Consider the following 21,452-nt stretch of genomic DNA (forward strand, 5'->3'; position numbering starts at 1 on the left):
ACTTACGCAGTACTTTACTGCATATATTATTTGTATTTTTCCTGGTTGTTACCCCTTTATTCCCCAAATATTATAAATTGTTCCCTTATAATTACACGTACGTACTTCATAAGTAAACTATAATTACAGAAACATACGCTGTAAATTCGCTGTACTTACGTAGTACTTTCCGGGCTGTAATCTAAAGCGTTACCGAAATGTGTGAAAATAAAATACGTTTTAGCCACAAATCCTCATTTCAGTTGTTCTGTACGCTTGCTGTTGCCAATGGCCCCTCCATCTCTGAGCTGTAAGCAACCTCTCTCCTCTCAGGAGTATTGCAGTAAGATATAAATACATTTGACACTGCAGCACACTATAGGTATTTTTATGAAATAATGTGGTAACTGAGGAAATCTCTTGTTTATGCCCTGCAGCCTGCACGAAACTGAGAATGTAAATAGATACTGCATGTATAACATCTGGAGATCTGAAGTAAATCTTAAAAGTAAAACTTTATTTAAAACACATCTAGTACACAAAGCATGTGACAACTTATAGTAAAAAAGGTTTAGCAGTCGATCTAACTTTACTTAGTTTACTCATATGTAGTATCTATATGTACTCATATATGTATCTATTTTACCCAGTACACATCTTTAATATAAAAAAACAGTTCAGAGTCTAAACTCTGATCAAACCCCGAACTTTTTGTCATATTTATGTATTGCACAAAATTTACTTTTTTGGGGGGGGGATGAACTGTCCCTTTAACTGTGGTACAATCACGGTAACGCACTCGTAACGGCTGATTGCTTTATTAAGGATAATTAATTGAAAGATTCTCACCTCGTGTGACAGGTAGAAAGCTGCAATGCCAAGGGGCCAGAAACAGCAAAGCATGGAGAAAACGCTGAGGCCCAGATGATCCCTCGGAGGCATCATGAGGAAATTGTCTTCACTTTCTGAATCACTCGAGTACTCACTCTGCAGAAAACAAACCAAACCCTCAATGAATCAAATATTGTTGCTATATTACTCATCTGATAGAGCGTGACGCTAGCTACAGTAAGACAAGGCCATAAATTTGATTTCCAGTAAACACACAAATCCAATATAGCAATCCAATGTTGTATGGCATGTTTGTGTTTTTTTTTTACTTTGAATTTACACTTTACTCTGCCAGTGTTTAAAACAGTACTGTGCCAACATTAGATTGGTTGTTTTTGCATATAGTGACTATATATAATTGATCTCTGTCTTTTTATTAGAATACATCCAGAAAATACAGGACATTTGAATGAAGTATAAAACTGATTCAAAATATAAGCAAAAGTATCTCGTGTGACCATCCCTTCCATTTGTGCAATAGCAGGAACCTGCAGGATCTCTTAAAGCTAAATAAAATTAAACCCTAATTTCTAATTCTAATCCAAAGGCGTCAGGTCTCCTCAAACAAGTTTAAGATGTGTTTTGTGCCAAGAAAGGTCAAACTACATAGTGATGTTTGCCAGAAGAATCCATTTTGTTCTGTGTTTTTTACATATTTTATACTTATTTACTGTAGGATATAATTATTTTCTGTTTGTATCTAAATAAAGAGAGCAAAAAATAAATATGGATGGACATTAAAACTTCTAAAACAACAAAGCTGGTGGTGGCCTAAGACTTTTGCACAATACTGTGCATAGATATGTACACTAGATGTCGCCTTGGGGTTTTAAGTATGTGTCAAAACCGCCGTCATCTTGGAACAGGGGTCTTGTCAGGAAGTAGCTAGGTAACGCTGCTATCTCCGCCTGTATACGAATTCATGGATGATGCCGGACTTTGTGCTGCGTATGGATGTTAGGGCTACTAGCACTATGCATTATAGGTAGAAAAAGTACATTTTAAGTACATTTTTTTCTGGACCCTTACGAAAAAGAAGTTTATTCAAGTGTGCTATAAGTATACTTCTTTTAAACTTAAAATAAAAAGTATACTTTCAGTTTACTTTTTATGTACCTCTCTAAAATGTACTTTAGGTACTTCTCAGAAATATACTTAAATTGTACTAAAGTATACTTGACCTATACTGACCGAAATGTCTAAGTATATTTGGCCTATACTTGTTTACTGACATGTACTTAAAAGTATTAAATGTAAATGGCTAAAAGTAAAAATGCAACAACGAAAGCTACATCAAGAAAGCTGCAAAAAGCCATATGAATAGCCCTGGTGAAAAATAAATATACATTATTGTATTTCAAGTATATTTAACTTTACATGTACCAACTTTGAATATATTGAAAGTATGCTTACAACATATTTGCTTACAATTAAACTTTTAACATATTTCAAAATAATTATAATTTAATATATTTTTAAAAGTATACTTTAAAAAAATATACTTGGAGTTAAAGTTCTGTGCAATTTTTAAAGTATACTAATTTGAACTTATTTTAAAGTTTATTTTAGGTATACTTTATCTGTTAAAATTATCATTATAATAATGCACTGACAGCATATTTATAAAATACATTATTTAGCATCCTTTAGAAACAGTATATTTTAAGTACATTTTGAAAGTATATTTAGTGTACAAATGTATATTATCTTCATGGAGAATCTTTAGTGTTAGTAAACTAGTAGGTTATTAATTTGGTGCTGCAGGTATACTTGCAAGTATTCTTTTACTATACTTTTAGTTAACTAGTGTACTCATACTGAAAGTGTACATGCAAGTGTTCTGTTAGTGTACTCTTAGTAAACTAGTAAGTTACTAATTGTGTGCTGCAGGTATACTTGCAAGTATTCTTTTACTACTTTTAGTAAACTAGTAGTTTACTACTCAACTTTACTTTAAGTGAACTTAACATCATACTATAAATATATATATTGCACTTAAAGTACAATACATTGTTCCTGTGTATACATTTTTATGACATATACCTTTTAATTGTACTTTCAATTTGAAGCTAAATCTTTCGTATGCTATCAGTGAGCTAATCAAACAAAAATAAAAATATATATATATATATATATATATATAATGGGACACTACAGTGGGACACTCTAGAAATTGTGAGTAAAAAAAGGAATGGAATAATTTGCAAATCTCATAAATTTATATTTTATTCACAATAGAATATAGAATATCTCTGCCCATCTTGACTTCTGAGAGGCACTGCCACACTTTTTAAACCCAATCATGTTGCCATTTAAGTTGCAAATTGGTCCTTTAGTTGTTGCTTATGTACATTTAACTTTATACTCTTATTGCTACCTGTCCCAACTTTTTTGGAATGTGTAGCTCTCATAAAATCCAAATTGAGCCAATATTTGGCATGACATTTCAAAATGTCTCACTTTCAACATTTGATATGTTATCTATATTCTATTGTGAATAAAATATACGTTTATGAGATTTGTAAATTATTCCATTCCTTTTTTACTCACAATTTCTACAGTGTCCCAACTTTTTCTGATTTGAGGTTGTATATATATATCTATGGCTGAACCCCCTGAATATTAACTTTCGTTCTGGACTCCATTTCCCATAATCCCGCATGCCTGGACTGATTAGTCTGCCACCTGAAACTCATTGGACAGCCTATATAAACTCAGTCAGTGCAAAGTCTTGATTTGAACCAGTCATTGCTGAGTGGTTTGCCTGCCTGTATATCTATCTGTATTTATTGATCTTTATCTGTTTTACCCGGTTTATGAGTATGTTGCCTGTCCTGACAATTTTGCCTGTTTCATGACTACGAGATTTGCCTGCCCTACATTGCTGTGTTTGCTGTTGTTTGACCTTGCCTGTTGGAATATGAGTGTGTTTAATAAAAACCTGCAGATGGATCCTCAGTGTCAAAGTGCTTTGTTACACAAGCAGTATACAATAAGTAACATACTAGTTTACTAAGAGTACACTAACAGAACACTTGCATGTACACTTGAAGTATATGACTAATAAACTACTAGTTAACTAAAAGTATATTAAAAGAACACTGGGAAGTATACCTGCAGCACACAATAAGTAACCTACTAGTTAACTAAGAGTACACTAACAGAACACTTGCATGTACACTTTCAGTATATGACTAGTAAACTACTAGTTAACTAAAAGTATATTAAAAGAACACTTGGAAGTATACCTGCAGCACACAATAAGTAACTTCTAGTTTACTAAGAGTACACTAACAGAATATTTGCATGTACACTTGAAGTATAAGTCTACTAGTATACTCATGAGTTCACTTGCATTACAAATGAAGAACTAATAGTGCACTAGTTGTACACTTAAAGGGCGTGTTGCAGGTTAACCACCACTGTCGATTAATGGGTACATAAATCACTCAAGATATGTGTATAATTTTTAAAATGTCTCAAAAATGGTCTTAAAGAACACTTTTTTTTACGTTTTTGGTATTAACGGTTTTTTTACGCAATTCTGCGATGACGTCACGTTGGGTAGAAGTGGAGAAAGCCTCAGCCAGAGCCATAGAGATAGATGAGACATTTATTGCTGTTTAATACTTACGTATACAATTTGGAAATCATATATACATCGTAGGAAATATATAATGTGTTATACTGCAAAGTTACCATGCTAATTATTATTTATGATATCTGTGGAGATAAATAAAACTTCGCAAATCTGCTGATTTGATCCATTCATGTCCTGACCACCAGGCTAGAGATTTTTAAACATCCTTAATCCACACTTACTAGTCTATCAAATAATATCTCAAATATATTGTTTTGTGAAATAAAAGGATGCTTTGTTATATTGTTTATGCGATTATAACGAATCACACGATCATTTTATACGCAGCAGTCAGCAGCTGCAGCACACTCGGATCCCACCGCATACATACTGTAATAAACAGGCGTTCGGCGGCTTTTTACATCATGACAGACTATGCCATTTGAGGAGGAACCGCTCATTGATCACTGTATTTTTATAAATCCTGTACATGTTTGGACCCGCCGAACAGGTTGAGCACTTTCATATACTTTGTTGAGCAGAGAGGCTGCACTTTGACCAGCAGGCTGCGGGAACCGGCGCACATCACGCCGCCAGACGGTGTTGTTAACTCGAAACGTATAAATATTATCAGATCGACCCACCGAGAAAGTCCCGACTCTCTCGATTGCCATTCCGCTACTGGCTGTAAGAAAGTGAGTGCGTTTGGGTCGCTGGTCCCCGCGAACAGATGTGACGTGCTTCACTCACCTTCCAGGATTAGAGACCTGCTGCCAAAACCGTTTGTGCTGAAGATCGCATAAAGTTACACCCATTTCAGGCAGGATCATGGACCCCCTCAAGCCAGCATGCACGAGTATGTTAATTGTTTGTTTACTTTCTACACGAAGATATGCTAACGTTATGCTATCTGGCTGTCTGCCTATCTCTCTATACTAGCCTATCCATCTGTCTGTCTGTCTGTCTGTCTGTCTGTCTGTCTGTCTGTCTTTCTGTCTGTCTGTAATCTGCGCTATCAAAACTGTACTTTACTCGTCTTTCTATAGTCATTTTCAATGCTCTCAATGCGGCTTTGGTAAATTCTCTCCCCAGCGTGACGTCATACAGTGCGTTGTGGGGGAAAGGAGAATCATTGCAAACCGCTGTACTTTTTCATACTTTTTCGGGTTTTGTGATACCCAACAACATAAAATACAATGGATAACACTTTAAATGGTTATTACACACAAGCAAGTTGCACAAATTCGTAAAAAAAAAAACCCTGCAACACGCACTTTAAAGTTGACTACTCTTACACTTATAGTACACTTAGAAGTATACTTTTATATACTAAAAGTGGGCCAATTTAGTCCCAAGCGGTATTCAAGCAGTACACTTACAAGTATACTACTAGAACATAAATGTTAGTACACTTACTACATAAAGTATACTTAAAACTATACTCCAACATTACTTAAGTATACTTAATAAAATTAACTTGAAGTGTACTTCTTTTTCGTAAGGGGACTCGATGCTAAATACATGTCTGACTGTTAAAACGAACCAAAAGAATACCAAGAAAATCGCATTCATGACGATTTATGGTGATTTTATTTCCGTTACACCATTGCCTACAATGACGCTGATGCGGGATTCCCCTGTTTCAAGATGGCGGCTCTAGTTGACACATTCGATCCAATGAACTGCCGTAGCCAAGGCGACATCTAGTGTATATATCTATGAATAATGTATATGGCAGTGTTCTCCAACATGGTGCCCACGTATTACATTTATTTTAATCAGCTTGGATTCATAAAACATATCAACAAGTAAAATAAAATGAAATCAACAAGTAAAGAAAAAGTTTTGAGTAGACTATCAAAAAAGTAGCCCTCCAGATAATTTTATCCATTGTGATAGCCCTTGGTTGGAGACCCCTGGTATAAGGCAATATATGAAGAGCTCAGATGCAAAACCCTCTAAGTGCATCTCAGGAAAGGGGTTTGATTAGGGTTCAAGCTCAACTCTGCAAGATACGGCCCTCCAGGACCAGGATTCCCCTCCCCTAATGTAGACATGTACATTAAAGCATTCAGTAAACTTAAACCATATTCCCTAGCACACACATAGCATACTAAGGACAGATTCATCACATAAATGTCATATAATAATTTGCACATTTGCTGACCAACTTGTGGTACTGCGGATGCAACACAACTGCATTTCATTCAACTTAAAGGCTGTGTAAATGTATTACTTACTAACACAATTTTAATACACACAAATAAGTTTATTATTTAATTTAAATAAAATAACATCCTTTGGACCAACAGCAGCCATGTTTCATTTATTTAAAGTGTGTATACAGTGTGTATCTGTGCTAATATTTATTTCCACGAAATAACATACAGAACAACAAACATCTATCCAGTGGTAAGATGTGGAGAAAGAATTTTCACTGAACTTTCATTAAATATCTTGTTTCACTTAGAAATATACCAATTACGACACTAAAATGGATTGAGAATGTTTTTTTTACTAAGATAAAAATACACATAGCCAATAAAAAAATTTATAGAACAGAAATAGTGTACTTTCAAATCGATCTTGAAATTCGAATTCGAATTTTTACTAAAGAATCAGACTCAATAACTCCTATAATCAGTTGTTCAAGTAGGCCAAAGTAATTAAAATTATTGATTTTGAAATTTCTTAATGCATATTTAAATATGGCATCAACACTTTGTGACTGGTGGTACATTTAACCCCTATTTTTTACCTTATTAAATGCTGGAAATAATATTCTAATAAATCGTACGTAATTTTATTATATACTGTATGCTCAAATATTTACATTTTTCTGTTTTATGTTTTGGATATCAGCTGTTGGTGTAACATAAACAATTTCATAAGGTTATTTACTTGACGATTCATTAGAAACTGTCAGGTCACATGAATGACATCAGATGACAGATTATCACTTAATTTTTGCGAGTTGTGAAATGTGTTAAATGTCTTTACAGTGTAGTTACCTTTTTTTCTTAATTATTCTGGACATCTTACAAAATCTGTCTCTCTTGTTACCAATTTGCACCAAAATGACCCTCTGCATATATTAACACAAAAAGGGTCATAGTTAACAGCACCATCTGGATGATGAGCCTGCCTCTCTCTCTCTCTCTCTGTGCGCATGCGTTGAGTGAGCGTGAGCGTGGAGCGTGCATGGGGAGCGTTTGATCGCGGTGTGAGTGTTTGAAAACTTTTTCTATCTTTATCTCTCTTTTAGTAGGGTTAGCGTTTAAACTGTGTTTTTGTGGTAAAGATAGTAGTAAGAGGTGATTGTTTAAGGGAGTTTTTTCGCTCCCAGTCTGTGCACTGGGAGCATGGCTGCTCCAGGTGCGGAGAGTTTGGAGTATTTAACGAGACGTCATGGAGTGAAAATTGATACTACCGCTAATGTAGAAGAGTGTGTTTTAGCGGTGGCTGCTTTAGTTGGACATGAGAATGTATTATCAGCATCACGGATGAATAGTGCTATTGTCATTTTTCTGAAGACGATTGATTTGGCAAATGTGGTAGTTGAGAGTGGTATTGAGATTGGTGGTATTTTTACATCAGTGCTTCCCCTTTCTACACCTTCAAAGAAAGTCACGCTATCAAATGTGCCGCCGTTTATTAGAAATGACACTTTGGCCGAAATGCTCGCCAGATACGGAAGACTGATATCACCAATAAAGATGATTCCAATAGGAAGCAAGTCTTCTATTTTGAAACATGTTGTGTCTTTCAGGCGATATGTGTATATGGTTTTGAAAGATAATATTGATGAACTTGACTTGACTCTCAACTTTCGTCATGAAGGTTTTAATTATGTCATATACGCCTCAACAAACACAATGAAGTGTTTTGGGTGTGGCGAAAATGGACATCTTATCCGTGCCTGTCCGAGAAAAGTGAATGATGTTGTTTCTGATAATGTGACTGAAGTACAGAATGTTGTTAATGAACGTGACGCTGAAATGCCTGGTCCGAGTATAGCGCCAGTTGCTGTTTTGGAAAATGCACATGCCAGTTCTGAGAGCTTAGAGAATACAAACGTTGTTAAGAATGGAATAATTGCAGAGGGAGCTGAAACAATCAAAGCCCCGTCTGTCGAAAAGGAAACTGAATGCGAGTCTGACGAGTCAGAAAACAGTAATGGCGAAAATAGTGCTATGGTAATTGAACAGGTAAATCTATTAGTTGATACCCCCGTGTTAGAAGATGAAGGATGTTTTTTTAAAACTCCCCAAAAAAGAAAACTGATGACTTGTCATTCTGATAAGCAAGCAAAAAAAACAGATAACCTCAGTGTGAGTCAGACTGACACTGACAGTGAAAGTGACATCTCAGAGTGTAGTTTTAGTGCCAGTCTGCCTCAAGGTGGCTTCTCCAGCCGAACTTACACTGTTGATGATATAAAGGCTTTCTTAAAAGTGACCAAAAATCTGAGGAAGGTGAAAATAGAAGAGTATTTTCCTGATATATTGCAGTTCATTGAAAAAGTAAAGCTTTTTAGAAGTGAAAGCTGCTTTACTGATCAAGAGGGTTATCGGCTAAAGAAAATCCTTACAAAGTTAAACACCCAGTTAAGTGAGCCAGGTGAAAATAACTAGAATGGGTAGTTTGAATAACTCTTATTGGCTTTTTTGCTTTTTTTGCTCTCTTCTTTCCTTTTTGATGGGGGAAATACATTTTGCATCTTTAAATGTTAATGGTGCAAGAGACATCAAGAAGAGAGCTCAAATCTTTGAACAAATGAAAAGTAAAAAGATTGATGTGTTGTTTTTGCAAGAAACTCACAGTGATGTTTTAAATGGTGTAGACTGGGCTAAAGAATTTAACGGATTGGTGATTTTAAGCCATTATACCTCTTTAAGTGGTGGAGTTGCGGTGTTATTTTCAAAGAGTTTTATTCCACACTCTTATAATGTTGAAGAAGTAATTAAAGGAAGGGTGTTGAAAGTTAAAGCTTTATTTGAAAATTGCTCTTTTGTTTTTGTTTGTGTGTATACCCCAACTGTGGCATTGGAAAGAATGCTTTTTTTGAATACACTGGACAATGTTTTAAAGGATTGTAATACTGATGATTTTTTATTATTGGGAGGAGATTTCAATTGCACGGAAAGTGCTTTGGATAGAAATCATGTTGAACCACACATGCAATCAAGAAAGAGGTTAACTCAACTGATTAAGTCTCACAGTATTTTTGATGTTTGGAGGAATTTTCATGACACACAGAGACAATATACATGGGCCCATGTTCATGATGGGCAGGTGTCTTTGGCAAGGCTTGACAGATTTTATGGTTTTAAACATCAATCGAGTATGTTTAGAGAATGTTTAATATTTCCTGTATGTTTTTCTGACCATAATTTGGTAAAATGTGTTATGGCAAAAAACTGTGTCAAATCAAAAAGCGCCTATTGGCATTTTAATAATAGCCTGCTATGTGACTCTCTTTTTAGAGAAGCTTTTAAAGAGTTTTTTTTAAATGCTAAAGCTATGAAATCTTCTTTTTCGACTTTACAGCAGTGGTGGGATTTTGTAAAGTTGCAGATTAAACAGCTGTGTCAACAATACACCCTCAACGCTACAAGAGATATTAAAGGGGCAGTGAGTGTATTAGAAGAAGATTTAATGAAGTTACAAGAACGTGTTGAATTATCAGAAGACGTTAATTTTATGGAACAAGTTAAAGAAAAGAAAAAATTATTGGGTGAAATGTTAGGATTATCAACACAAGGTGCTTTAATTAGATCTAGATTTCAAAGTGCTGAATTAATGGACGCTCCTTCAAAGTTTTTTTTCAATTTGGAAAAAAAGAACGGTCAGAAAAAATTTATTCATGGCTTGCGGTCTGACACAGGAGTTTTATTAACTGATGCTTTTGATATTAGAACAAGAGCAGTACAGTTTTATAAGGATTTATATAAGAATGAAATTTCAGAAGTAAAAGATGATAATTTGGGGTTTTTTCAGAATTTACCACATATAACTAAAGATCTTGATAAGGATTTAAGTAAAGCACTAAATTTAAGTGAACTTAAAGATGCCCTTAGTAAAATGGAAAGTGGTAAAACACCTGGTATAGATGGTATCACAATTGAATTTTATAAATCTTTTTGGCCTGAGGTTGGCCCAGAATTACTTACAGTTTTTAATGAGAGTTTAAAAGAAGGGCGTTTGCCACAGAGTTGCCGTAGAGCGATTATTACCTTACTCCCCAAAAAAGGAGATTTAAATGAAATTTCTAACTGGAGACCGATAAGTTTATTATGTAATGATTACAAAATACTTTCTAAAACTTTAGCGGTTAGATTAGGTAAAGCTCTTGAATATATTATCCACCCAGATCAATCATACTGTGTTCCGGGCAGGAAAATTTTTGACAATGTCTCTTTTGTCAGAGATATTTTAGACTGTGGAAAACTGTTTAATTTAGATTTTGGGCTGATATCAATTGACCAGGAAAAAGCCTTTGATAGGGTTGAGCACATGTACTTATGGAGCGTCTTAGAAGCATTTGGTTTTAGTTCAGGTTTTATTTCAATGGTTAAAGTTTTATATTGTGGCGTTGAGAGTGTTTTAAAGATCAATGGTGACTTGTGCTCTCCTTTTGGAGTATATAGAGGTGTCAGACAAGGCTGTGCACTATCAGGAATATTATATACTTTGGCTATAGAACCTCTGTTAAATAAATTAAGAACTGTTGTGTGTGGACTGTGTATACCAAATTGTACCCAAAATTTTAAGTTATCAGCTTATGCTGACGATGTTGTTGTTATAATCAGTGGATCTAATGATGTAAATGTGTTGTCAAAGACCTTAAATGATTTTAATTTTCTTTCATCCGCTAAAGTGAACTGGAAAAAAAGTGAAGCCATATTAGTTGGTAAATGGCTAAGAGGTGAACCAAAGCTTCCCGAAGGCTTAAAGTGGACCAGAGATGGTTTTAAATATCTTGGAGTTTTTTTGGGGAGTGATGATGTTGTGAAAATGAATTTTGAAGACACTGTTGAAAAAGTAAAAGGGCGACTGGACAAGTGGAGGTTTTTACTTCCTAAAATGTCCTATAAGGGACGTATTTTGATTATTAATAATCTTGTTGCATCTGCCCTTTGGCACCGTTTGGCTTGTATAGACCCCCCAGTTGTCATTTTGACAAAAATCCAGTCAATTTTAATTGACTTTTTTTGGGACAAATTGCACTGGGTGCCGAAAAGTGTGTTGTACCTGTCAAAAGAGGAAGGGGGACTTGGTCTAGTACACTTGCAGAGCAGAACGGCTGCCTTTCGTCTACAGTATGTGCAAAGACTTTTAATGTGTTCCACAGAGTCAAGTTGGATGGGCGTTGCTTGTGCAATTCTTCGGAACATTGAAGGCCTAGGCTTGGACAAAGCTTTGTTTTGGCTGGACTCTCATAGACTAAGACTTTGTGACTCTCCAGTTTTTTATCGCAACTTATTCAAAGTCTGGTCTTTATTTAAGACTAACAAGGACAACAGTGCTCCCTCTCTATTTTGGTTACTCGAAGAACCTTTGGTCTTTGGTTCACGTTTGGACCTAACACATGAAGCATCATTTGCTGTACCTGAAAGAACTTTACTGAATACCAAAGTGACAACAATTGGTCACTTACATCAAATAGCAGGACTTGATTTTAAAGATGTGTACACAGTTGCTGAGCATTTAAAGCTCAAATCATGCCGCATTGTAACAAAAGCACTTGAAAGTTGGAGATCAGCTCTCACTGATGAAGAAAAAGAGTTGTTGGAACAATATTCAAAAGGGTCTAAAAACCCTGATTGTAAAGATCCTTTTCCTGATTTAAGTGTATATCCTGTCATGGGAGAATGTGATGGTATGTTACTTAATTGTGATGATTTGAAGATTGTGAACTCTGAGGTTGCATCAGGGAAAGAATTGTATAAGATTTGTGTTAAAGTGCTTAATAAGAACTTTTTAAATAATAGGTGTGATACACCTTGGAGAGAGGTTCTTAAACTTGATGGTAATGAAAAACCAGAATGGAGAGTCTTATACAAGTCACCATTGATCAAAAAAACGGGTGATTTACAGTGGAGACTGTTGCATGGTGCAGTTGCAGTTAATGCCTTTGTGTCTTTGTTTAATGATGATTGTAATGAAGGTTGTCCCTTTTGTCTACAAAAAGAAACTCTTTTTCATGCATTCATGCACTGTGAAAGGCTAAAACCTTTATTTGACACATTGGAAATGCTTTTTATGTCTTTTAATGTGATGTTTTCAATGAAAATATTTATTTGTGGTTTTAAGTATTTAAGAAGTTGTAAACAAAAATCTCAGTTGTTGAATTTTTTGCTTGGTCAAGCAAAAATGGCAATTTATGCCTCTAGAAAAGAAAAAATTGAGACCAATGTTTTCTGTGACCTAGTAGCTGTTTTTTCAAGACTTGTGAAGGCCAGGATTTTGATTGATTTCCATTATTATAAATTGATGCATGATCTTTCACTGTTTGAATCAATTTGGTGCATTAATGGGACCCTCTGTGAGATTGTTGAAGAAGAGTTGCATTTTTCTTTTTGTTAGGTTGATTTTTTTCTCTCTCTCCCTTTTCTGGAATAGGTGATGTGTTGTAGTCTGTTCCATTTTATGTAATAAATGTTTTTTGAAAAATCAAAAAAAAAAAAATCTCTCTCTCTCTCTCTCTCTCTCTCTCTCTCTCTCTCTCTCTCTCTCTCTCTCTCTCTCTCTCTCTCTCTCTCTCTCTCTCTCTCTCTCTCTCTCTCTCTCTCTCTCTCTCTCTCTCTCTCTCTCTCTCGACTGTTTTGTGTGTCCTAATCATTATAATTAAGAAAGCAGCATTATTAGATGTTAGACTGATGTGATGTGTGTATATAGCTTCAGTTGTGTTATGCACAATAGGTTATTAATATGAAAACAGTCATATACTGCAAAAATATATCATATATGCACTTTTTCTGGTACAAAATTTTTAAAAGTCTTTAATTTACATATAGACAGCCACTATATGTAAATAAAGGTTTTTAATCTTTTGGTGCCAGAAGAAGTGCCAATGATCAATTATTTTTGGGATTACTACACAATTTCCATTCAGCAAATATAGCGTTCAGGACACTTTCTGTCAAATATGAAAACAATGTTTACTAATTTACCACAAACAATAACTGACCATAACTTATATGTTGTACTAAGTCACAGTTTACATAAATCACTGTGAACTATCAGCAGTGTATTTATACCACAACACATAGCAGCATGTAGAAATTAATCAACAAACTAAATTAGTTTTTTTTGATAGGTATCAAATGATGTGGAATAAATTTTCTGACTGATGAATTTCACTCCAACCTTTTCGACAAACTTCAGCACATCTCATTTACTCAGATTGGCATTTGCTGAGAGATGACACAGTGCTCTGCTAACCTGGCACATCTTATTCCAAACAGCATGGCATATGAAACAACACGAGTGAGGACGTAATGGCACAACAGATTGAGATGGGTGCTTGTATAAGAGGAATGTCAAGTGTGCATTAATTCGATTTCAAAATGAAAAGGTCAGACAATATTGGGCTTTGATAATGAAAGAGAGCGGCTAGTCTTTCAGTTTTTGTTATGATAGAGATCTCTCTTTCATCTGCCTAGGTATAATGCAGTGGATATAAAACAAAAATGCTTTACGCACTTGTAAAAACAACGAAATAAAATGTTTTCAGTCATGCGTAAGTGAATCGTGTGTTGTGTTGTCGTGCTTTTCATCATGATGTAAGAATCTGATTTTTTCTGTCCATTTATTACATTTCTTAGCTATTAATGTATTTAATAATGGAATACCCCTTATGATGATGATCCATATAAAATTGTATTGTATATATTTGTACAGAAAAATAAATAAATAAATAAAACGCAACGACATTGTTAATTATAAAATTCCTATTTCATGTGTGCAAAGACATTTGCACACATTGCATTTTACATGAATCAAATGCAAAACTCCAGACCACAGGACTTCAAATAAAAAGTTTTCCTATGAAATTGGGTTACTTTTAACTGTTGCCATAAGGTTTTTCTGTCAGTGGGTTGAAGATGAAAGGATTTTTGGGTCTAGTTTATTGCTAGTTTTGATTGGCCATTGGGCAGGTTTTATTACGCAGACTTGGCAACTCTGAATACATCATCACTTGGAGACATTTATCTAGCTCGTGTTATTTTTAATCATTAAATGCATACCTCAGGTCTTTGTTTTGTTTTGTTTGATTTGATTTTATTTTATTATAAAGTATTAAGATAGTTTTATACTAATAAGGAATTTTAGAGATCTGTGATATATTATGTAATTATTGGAAAAACATTCATGCATATGGGTTAAACAATCTTTACACAGCAGTGAGTCAAGTGCAGAAAGGAACATAACACTAATGTATATTTGTAATGTATCTACATCTCATCTAAAACAAGTCTGTTTTCAGTTTGCCATGACGCATTAACAAAATCCTATAGAAGACTGTCACATGAACCATCCTGAAGTGACACAATGATGTATGAGAAAGAAGATGTTTAAAGGAACAGTATGTAGGATTGTGGCCAAAACTGGTAATGCAATCACAAAACTTGTGGCTAAAACTGGTACTGCAATCACACAACTGGTGGCCAATACACAAAATGACAACATAAACATCAGTTGAGGGCTGCAACTACACTTTTTAAATGACAATATCCTTGCCAGACCACTGTTGTCAGTGATATAAGTATTTTAAATGAAAATAATTTCTTAATGTCTAGTGACATATCAGGGCCATTTTATGATTAATTGATATAAATTTCTTACATACTGTTCCTTTAATGTTTCAAACTTATTTTGTGAAATCAAACACCATAACACATAACAGTGTTTAAATTAGATATGGCAGCAGCATGTGATTAAATATCATAATACCACATGAAACAACCAATCAGATTTGAAAATATCGACGTGCCACCTAAAAACAATATACAGGTTTGAAATGGTACCATGTTTAATATTTGACCTATCTATTCCTTTAATACGCTGACATAAGGCATATAACCAATAGCACATCTGCATGCTGCTTCTGCTCTGCTGCATTTAGCCACACATTTGTAGCACACAGCGACCTAAGAACAGGTGGCTAAACAGGCGGGCAACAGCGGGAAACTGGATGTCCAGATCGGCTCTCTTTACACTCTTCTGATCGCCCACTCTCTCCCAATCATGGCGTAGGAGCACTAGACAGGTGCTCGCATGAAGACCACCATATGACAAGAGGGTGTTAAATTAGCAGAAACATAAAGCGATATTGAGCTCGACCCTTTATTATTGCATTGGACCAACATGTGGTTACCAACATATTTGTATGCTGCATGAATTATGTGAAAATAAAATGTCATACTGTAGCAATTAGATATTTCAAGATATACGATAGTGGTCAAAAACTTAAAATATTTGCTTTTAATGCCTTTCAGGTTAGATTAAACAATCAAAATATGAAGTTTATGGTTAACCTGGCATAGACTGCACAATTTTGGCTGTCCCAGACATTGTGAAACAATCGTTGTGATTTCTGTGGTCGTGGGTCTTTATCTGTGGTCCTATCTCATTCAGTAAAAGAGGTTCAAAGACGTCTGTTTTCCTGGTCTTGCGACCAAGCCTACAAAAGTTTTTTGACAGCGTCAGAAATTCAGCCTTTTCAACGCACAGTGTGTTTGCTGCTACGACCTGCTTACCGGTATTTGTTTACCACAACCGCATGCTGATGATGTTGCGCTAACGTGTGACGCTGCCGTCAAAGCATACGATTCGATAGGTGTCATCTTCGTACCGTGCATGCTTGTCGTACCCAAATTTAAACACTCCTGTCGCAATGTGTGTTAAGGTTATGATCTTATACGATGGCAAAAATCGTGCAGTGTTTCCCAAGTTTTAGTTTGTTGTAGTTTCCTTTTTATGTTTCTAGTTATTAGTTTATTATGTTTATCATTTTCACCTGTCCCTCATTAGTTCAATTATCGTCATCACCTGTGTCTTGTTTAGTAATCATCAGTCCTGTGTATTTATATTAGGGTTGTTGCGGTGACAGAATTTTCCCACCGGTTAATCAGCGCGTGACAAACCCGATGATACCGGTTTCACCGGGTGGGAGGGGCTTATAAATGCACAGAAGTGCGCATTTTACTTTCACTTTTGAATTAGATGCAACTGTTGTTTAAATCCAGCGCTTCCGTACCCTGTGTTATATCGCGTATGAATTTGCGTGCAAATGCGAGTGCAACAGCTGGTTTAAGTGCTTGAGTCAATGTGCGCAGGTACTTCTGACAGAAACCCGCCAGTCCCAAGCAGAGCAACCGGCTATTCCTCCATAAAGCGCTGCTTGAATGATGGGTTTATTATTATTCTTAATGAAAAACACAACAACAAAACGATCTCGCCTATATTAAACATCATATATGTATATTATAGCAAAAACGAGTAAGCACGCGGCTTCTGCCATCGTCTGCTCGCCGCAGTCTGACAGGAATAAATGAAATCTGACACCCGCAGCCGCTGCTCTGTGAAGACGCGCGTTCAGAGGCTGAAGCACCGGTAATCACCGTTTCACCGACTATCGCTACAAGCCTAATTTATATCAATGCCTTTGTTCAGTTTTTGGTCGGTTATCATATGTGTTTGCTTCTGTTTACCTGTTTCCACCATTAAATATCACCTTATATCATCTTTTTCGTATTCCTTGCCTCCCGTGTGTCGCATTACGTTACAATGGTACTATAATGCACTCTAAAAATAGTGTTTAATAAAACTAAGCTTGAAATCATAGGGGAAACCATTTTTAGCACTAGAGCACCTATATGTAGAACCATAAGTGGTGCTAAAGCATAAATATAGCACCACTTATATTTTGAAATAGCCCATATGGTTCTCCACAGGTGCTACACAGGGTTCAGATAGGTGATGTTTTGCACTAAAAATGGTTCCCATATGATTACGACCCAATTAACTATTTAGCAACATTTTTTAGAGTGTGGACAAAATATGAACTGCAACCAACAGCTCACCCCTCCCTTTCGAAATGCAGAGAAAAGCTAGAGTAGGCACCAGTGGCGGCTGGTGACTTCTCTTCTGAGGGGCGCGAATTCAAAATATTTGTTCGGAGTGTCATGTGTGTTGCTTGTGTTTTCAAAATATGTGTTTGTTGCGTCATGTGAACCATGTGCATCATGTGATTTGTCAAAATAAGTGCCTGCTGCACACGCGTCAAAACCGTTTATGATAAAAGATATACAAAATACACGCAAGACACTCCCTTAACAGTAAACTCTGATTACGCGTGAGATTATGGGATTATCTGGCAAACACGCACATCTCTTTTATCATAAACCTTTTAGATGCGTCTGCAGCTGCCACTTACTTTGATATGACACGTGATGCACACAGGTTCGCTTGTCGACGCGCCGTACAAGTATTTTGAAATGACAAAAAACACACATGACGAGCTACATGCATGTTGTGACAAGCTTCACATCGTGCTTCTTCGAAAAAGAAGTCACTGGTAGGCACCACAGGACAAACATTGTTGTTGTCTGAGACAACGTAGTGACAAAAACACGCTCTGTAGAGCAGTTTGTCCATTTAGGGCTACTGTAGAAACATGGCAGCGACTTCCATGTAAGGGTACCAGCGATGTATGTAGATAAAAACGGCTCATACTAAGATGATAAAAACAATACAGCTCATTATGTAAGATCTCATACATAGGGCTGGGCAAAAAAATAGATTTTTCGATTAATCGTTTTTTTTAACGTTGTCGATTCAAAATCGATTCTCAAAGAGCAGAATCGATTTTTTTTCCGTAAACATTGAACGTAAGATTAACATTAATCTATTTACTAGTCTTCTTCACTAGATGTCACCCTCTTTTTTTGCCTTGTGCGATGTTACCAAGGAGCGAGAGGCAAGCCTGTCATTCATTCATTCAGTGCTTAAAATGGCAGTTTCATGTGCTTCATCGACCACACATGCCACCTTCACATAAAAAGTCAGAGGTATGGAAGCATTTTAGATTTCGCAAGCAAGATGACGACGATAGTGTTGTGGCTTTTAATTTCTTTTTATTAATTATCCATGTGTAAACTGCTGTTCACCATTCTTTTTTATTAATATAGTATTTGTATTAAATCTAAATTCATTGAGTTGAATCCAGAATCAAGAATAAAAAACAGACCCAAGAACAGGAATCGAAAATTGAATTGAGAATCGAAATTGAATCGATAACTTATGAATCGAAATCGAATCGATCTGGTACATCTGAATCGATACCCAGCCCTACTTATACATCACTGATAAAATAGTTGTGTATATTAAATTGCATTTCTGTCAAGAGATCCTACTGTAAGTTACGCAAAGCAAAGGGTTTTATTCAAATATACAAAACATTGCATAAAAACAAAAAATTCACATGTAATAAAGAATGATCTGACTTCAATTTTATCCGACATAAATATTTGATGATCCAATATTATAATAATTTTGTTAATAAATATTATAATTATAATAATTTATAATAAAATGGCTTGTGAGTAATTTTGCCAAGCCTCCTTAACACTTTACTGGGGCTGTCCCATGAGTGGGACACCTGAGTTTACTTTAATATTTTGCATGTTAATATATTATATGTATGTTATCACGACAAACTATATATCGTTGGAAAGGTCTAACCGTGGGTTCACACCGGCCACGTTTGAGGCATCAAATTCGCATCTAGCGTCATGGGAGGGGCTTCTGTGACTCTGCTCGCTTCCTGTAATCACGTCACTACTAGAGCAAGTTCCTGATGGGTTAACGCAGCGGGGTTAACCACCAAAGTTTACATTTTTCAACTCGAACTAGAAGCGGTAATGAGGCGGAATCGTGTCTACCGCGCCGCGCAAAACGCCTCATTCACACGAGACCTCCAGACACTGGTCAACGCGTCTTCACATTGACTTAACATTCACTCACTCACGCTACCGCGGCTGATGTGAACGCAGTATAAGAATGTAGTTTTCATATTTCAAAAACTTTTAGCAGAAATAATAACGCAGTGACCGTAATTTATTTATTTGTGACAAGAGTATGCAGCAAACTTTACAGCAAACCAACACAAACCTCATTTGTCCTGTTAATTTTATGTATAAAATATATACTATATTGCATTACTTTTATATATAACAACATATTTAAACTGGGAAAACAATTTTTCTTATTAAATATTTTCACCTCCAGACACTTTTGTCTTCTTTAAAACAAGACCAAGATTAAATGCCAGAGTTATATTAATTTGAAGGTGTACATCACCTTTTCATCCCCCCACTCAAAAAGGGCTGCAACATATCAACACTACAACATATTATTAAAAATAAAGGTGCTACAAAAGGTAATAACTCATCTTTAGCCATATATATATATATATATATATATATCCAGCTTTACACTGCACAGTGACCGTGTTGATTCTTGTTTTAATTCTTGTCTAAAGGAATTATTAGGTAAAACTGCATTAGCACGTAATCTCTCACCTCAAGTTCTTGAAAGTCATCATCGTCATCATCTACATCATAGGAAAGTGTTTGGACCTTGGCGTCTTCCGTAGACCGATCCAGAAGCCTGGTGTCAGTGAATACTATTCCATCTTTAGCAGAGCCAGAATTAGCAGGGGTCATTTCCTCAATAAAGGTGGTCTCACAGCATTCCCCTCCTTCACCCCACGCTCTCAGCATGCTCTCAGGGTAAAGAATAAGGTTCGGCCTGTAGTAAGGATCTATAGCTTGTGGAAGAGCACTGGGGTTTAGCAACTGCGGAGGTCCCCTTCCATCCTGTGTCCCGTTTTTGTCCTTGGACACCACGTGGCCCTGATACTGTGGGGCAGAATAGGTCGACACCAGTCCTTCCTTAGTCCCCACCATTAAGTTATGGGTATTGATCAATCCATTACATTTGCAACGTTCAGGACCCAGGTCCCCACTCCCTGTTAATGGTGTCTTCCCTTGATCTCTGTCATTTGCTGCTCCTGTTTCTAGTCTTGCTCTCTCCATGCTGGTCTATTGAGTGCTGGTGCCGGGAAAGGCTTGCCTCATGAATGACTTTGTGGAGGCATGAGGTAAAAAGTATCCCTCCATTCTCTCCTGCAAGATTCAACATTAACATGGTTATAAAATTGAAGTGGAAAATAATAAAAGATGTAATGTAACCTAAATCAACACAAATGTTTATGTAAGATTAGTAAGATATCAGTGAGTGCTACTGTACGATCATGAAGAAAAAGGCTTTCTGCATATGAAGAGTTCAGATGTAAAACCCTATTTTGACATGTGTGTCAAGTGCGTCTAAACGTTTTATTGTAAATTAGCATTTTTTATCAGGCTCTTATGTTTAGGTTCAGTAATTTCACTTTTAAGGCAATAAAAAGGTTATTAGTCAGTAACTGAAATCTCTTATTTTAACAATGTAATTTGATTGGTATTTAACAAATACGTCTTTGCTGGAAAACTCTTTAAGTGCATGCAAGCTTTACTCTGCAAAAACATCCCCTTCTAAAAAAAACTCTTCCCTGGACAAGCATAGTAAATAGTTGCAAATTCACTAAAAATGCATCTAGAAAAAGTATATATATATATACCAAACTTATGTCAGCTCTCAAAAGATCCTTGAGTTGTGTCCTGACGATGGGTTGCTTTTATCTAATGCAAGCAACTCCAAGCTGTTGCTTTCAGTCTGTCACACTATAGGGAGCCAAGGACCACAAGCATTATCTTGTAGTTTTATTCAAGAGATGTCTGAATCGAGTGAATTAACTTGTCACCTTTTAAATCAGCCTATAAAGCATCAAGACTAACAAGTCTTGAATAAGACCTATATGGTACACTGTCAGAAATAAAGATACAAAAGCTGTGGCGGTACCCTTTAAAAAGGTCCTAATACTATTGTATGT

At 35.9% G+C, this 21,452-nt stretch overlaps 1 protein-coding gene across 1 annotated transcript in view; it reads right to left on the reverse strand.

Annotated features, from left to right (window-relative positions):
- LOC135733128 (synapse differentiation-inducing gene protein 1) overlaps positions 1-21,452 on the reverse strand; it is a 44,363-nt gene that overhangs the window by 19,423 nt on the left and 3,488 nt on the right. The window contains exons 2-3 of the mRNA XM_065251435.2: positions 20,041-20,646; positions 829-966 (exon numbers count right to left, since the gene is read on the reverse strand). Of these exons, the coding sequence (XP_065107507.1) occupies positions 829-966; positions 20,041-20,556 (654 nt within the window). The 5' untranslated portion in view covers positions 20,557-20,646. The remainder of the gene's footprint in view (positions 1-828; positions 967-20,040; positions 20,647-21,452) is intronic.

This window comes from Paramisgurnus dabryanus, chromosome 20, assembly GCF_030506205.2.
Source record: "Paramisgurnus dabryanus chromosome 20, PD_genome_1.1, whole genome shotgun sequence".
Lineage (NCBI taxonomy): Eukaryota > Metazoa > Chordata > Actinopteri > Cypriniformes > Cobitidae > Paramisgurnus > Paramisgurnus dabryanus.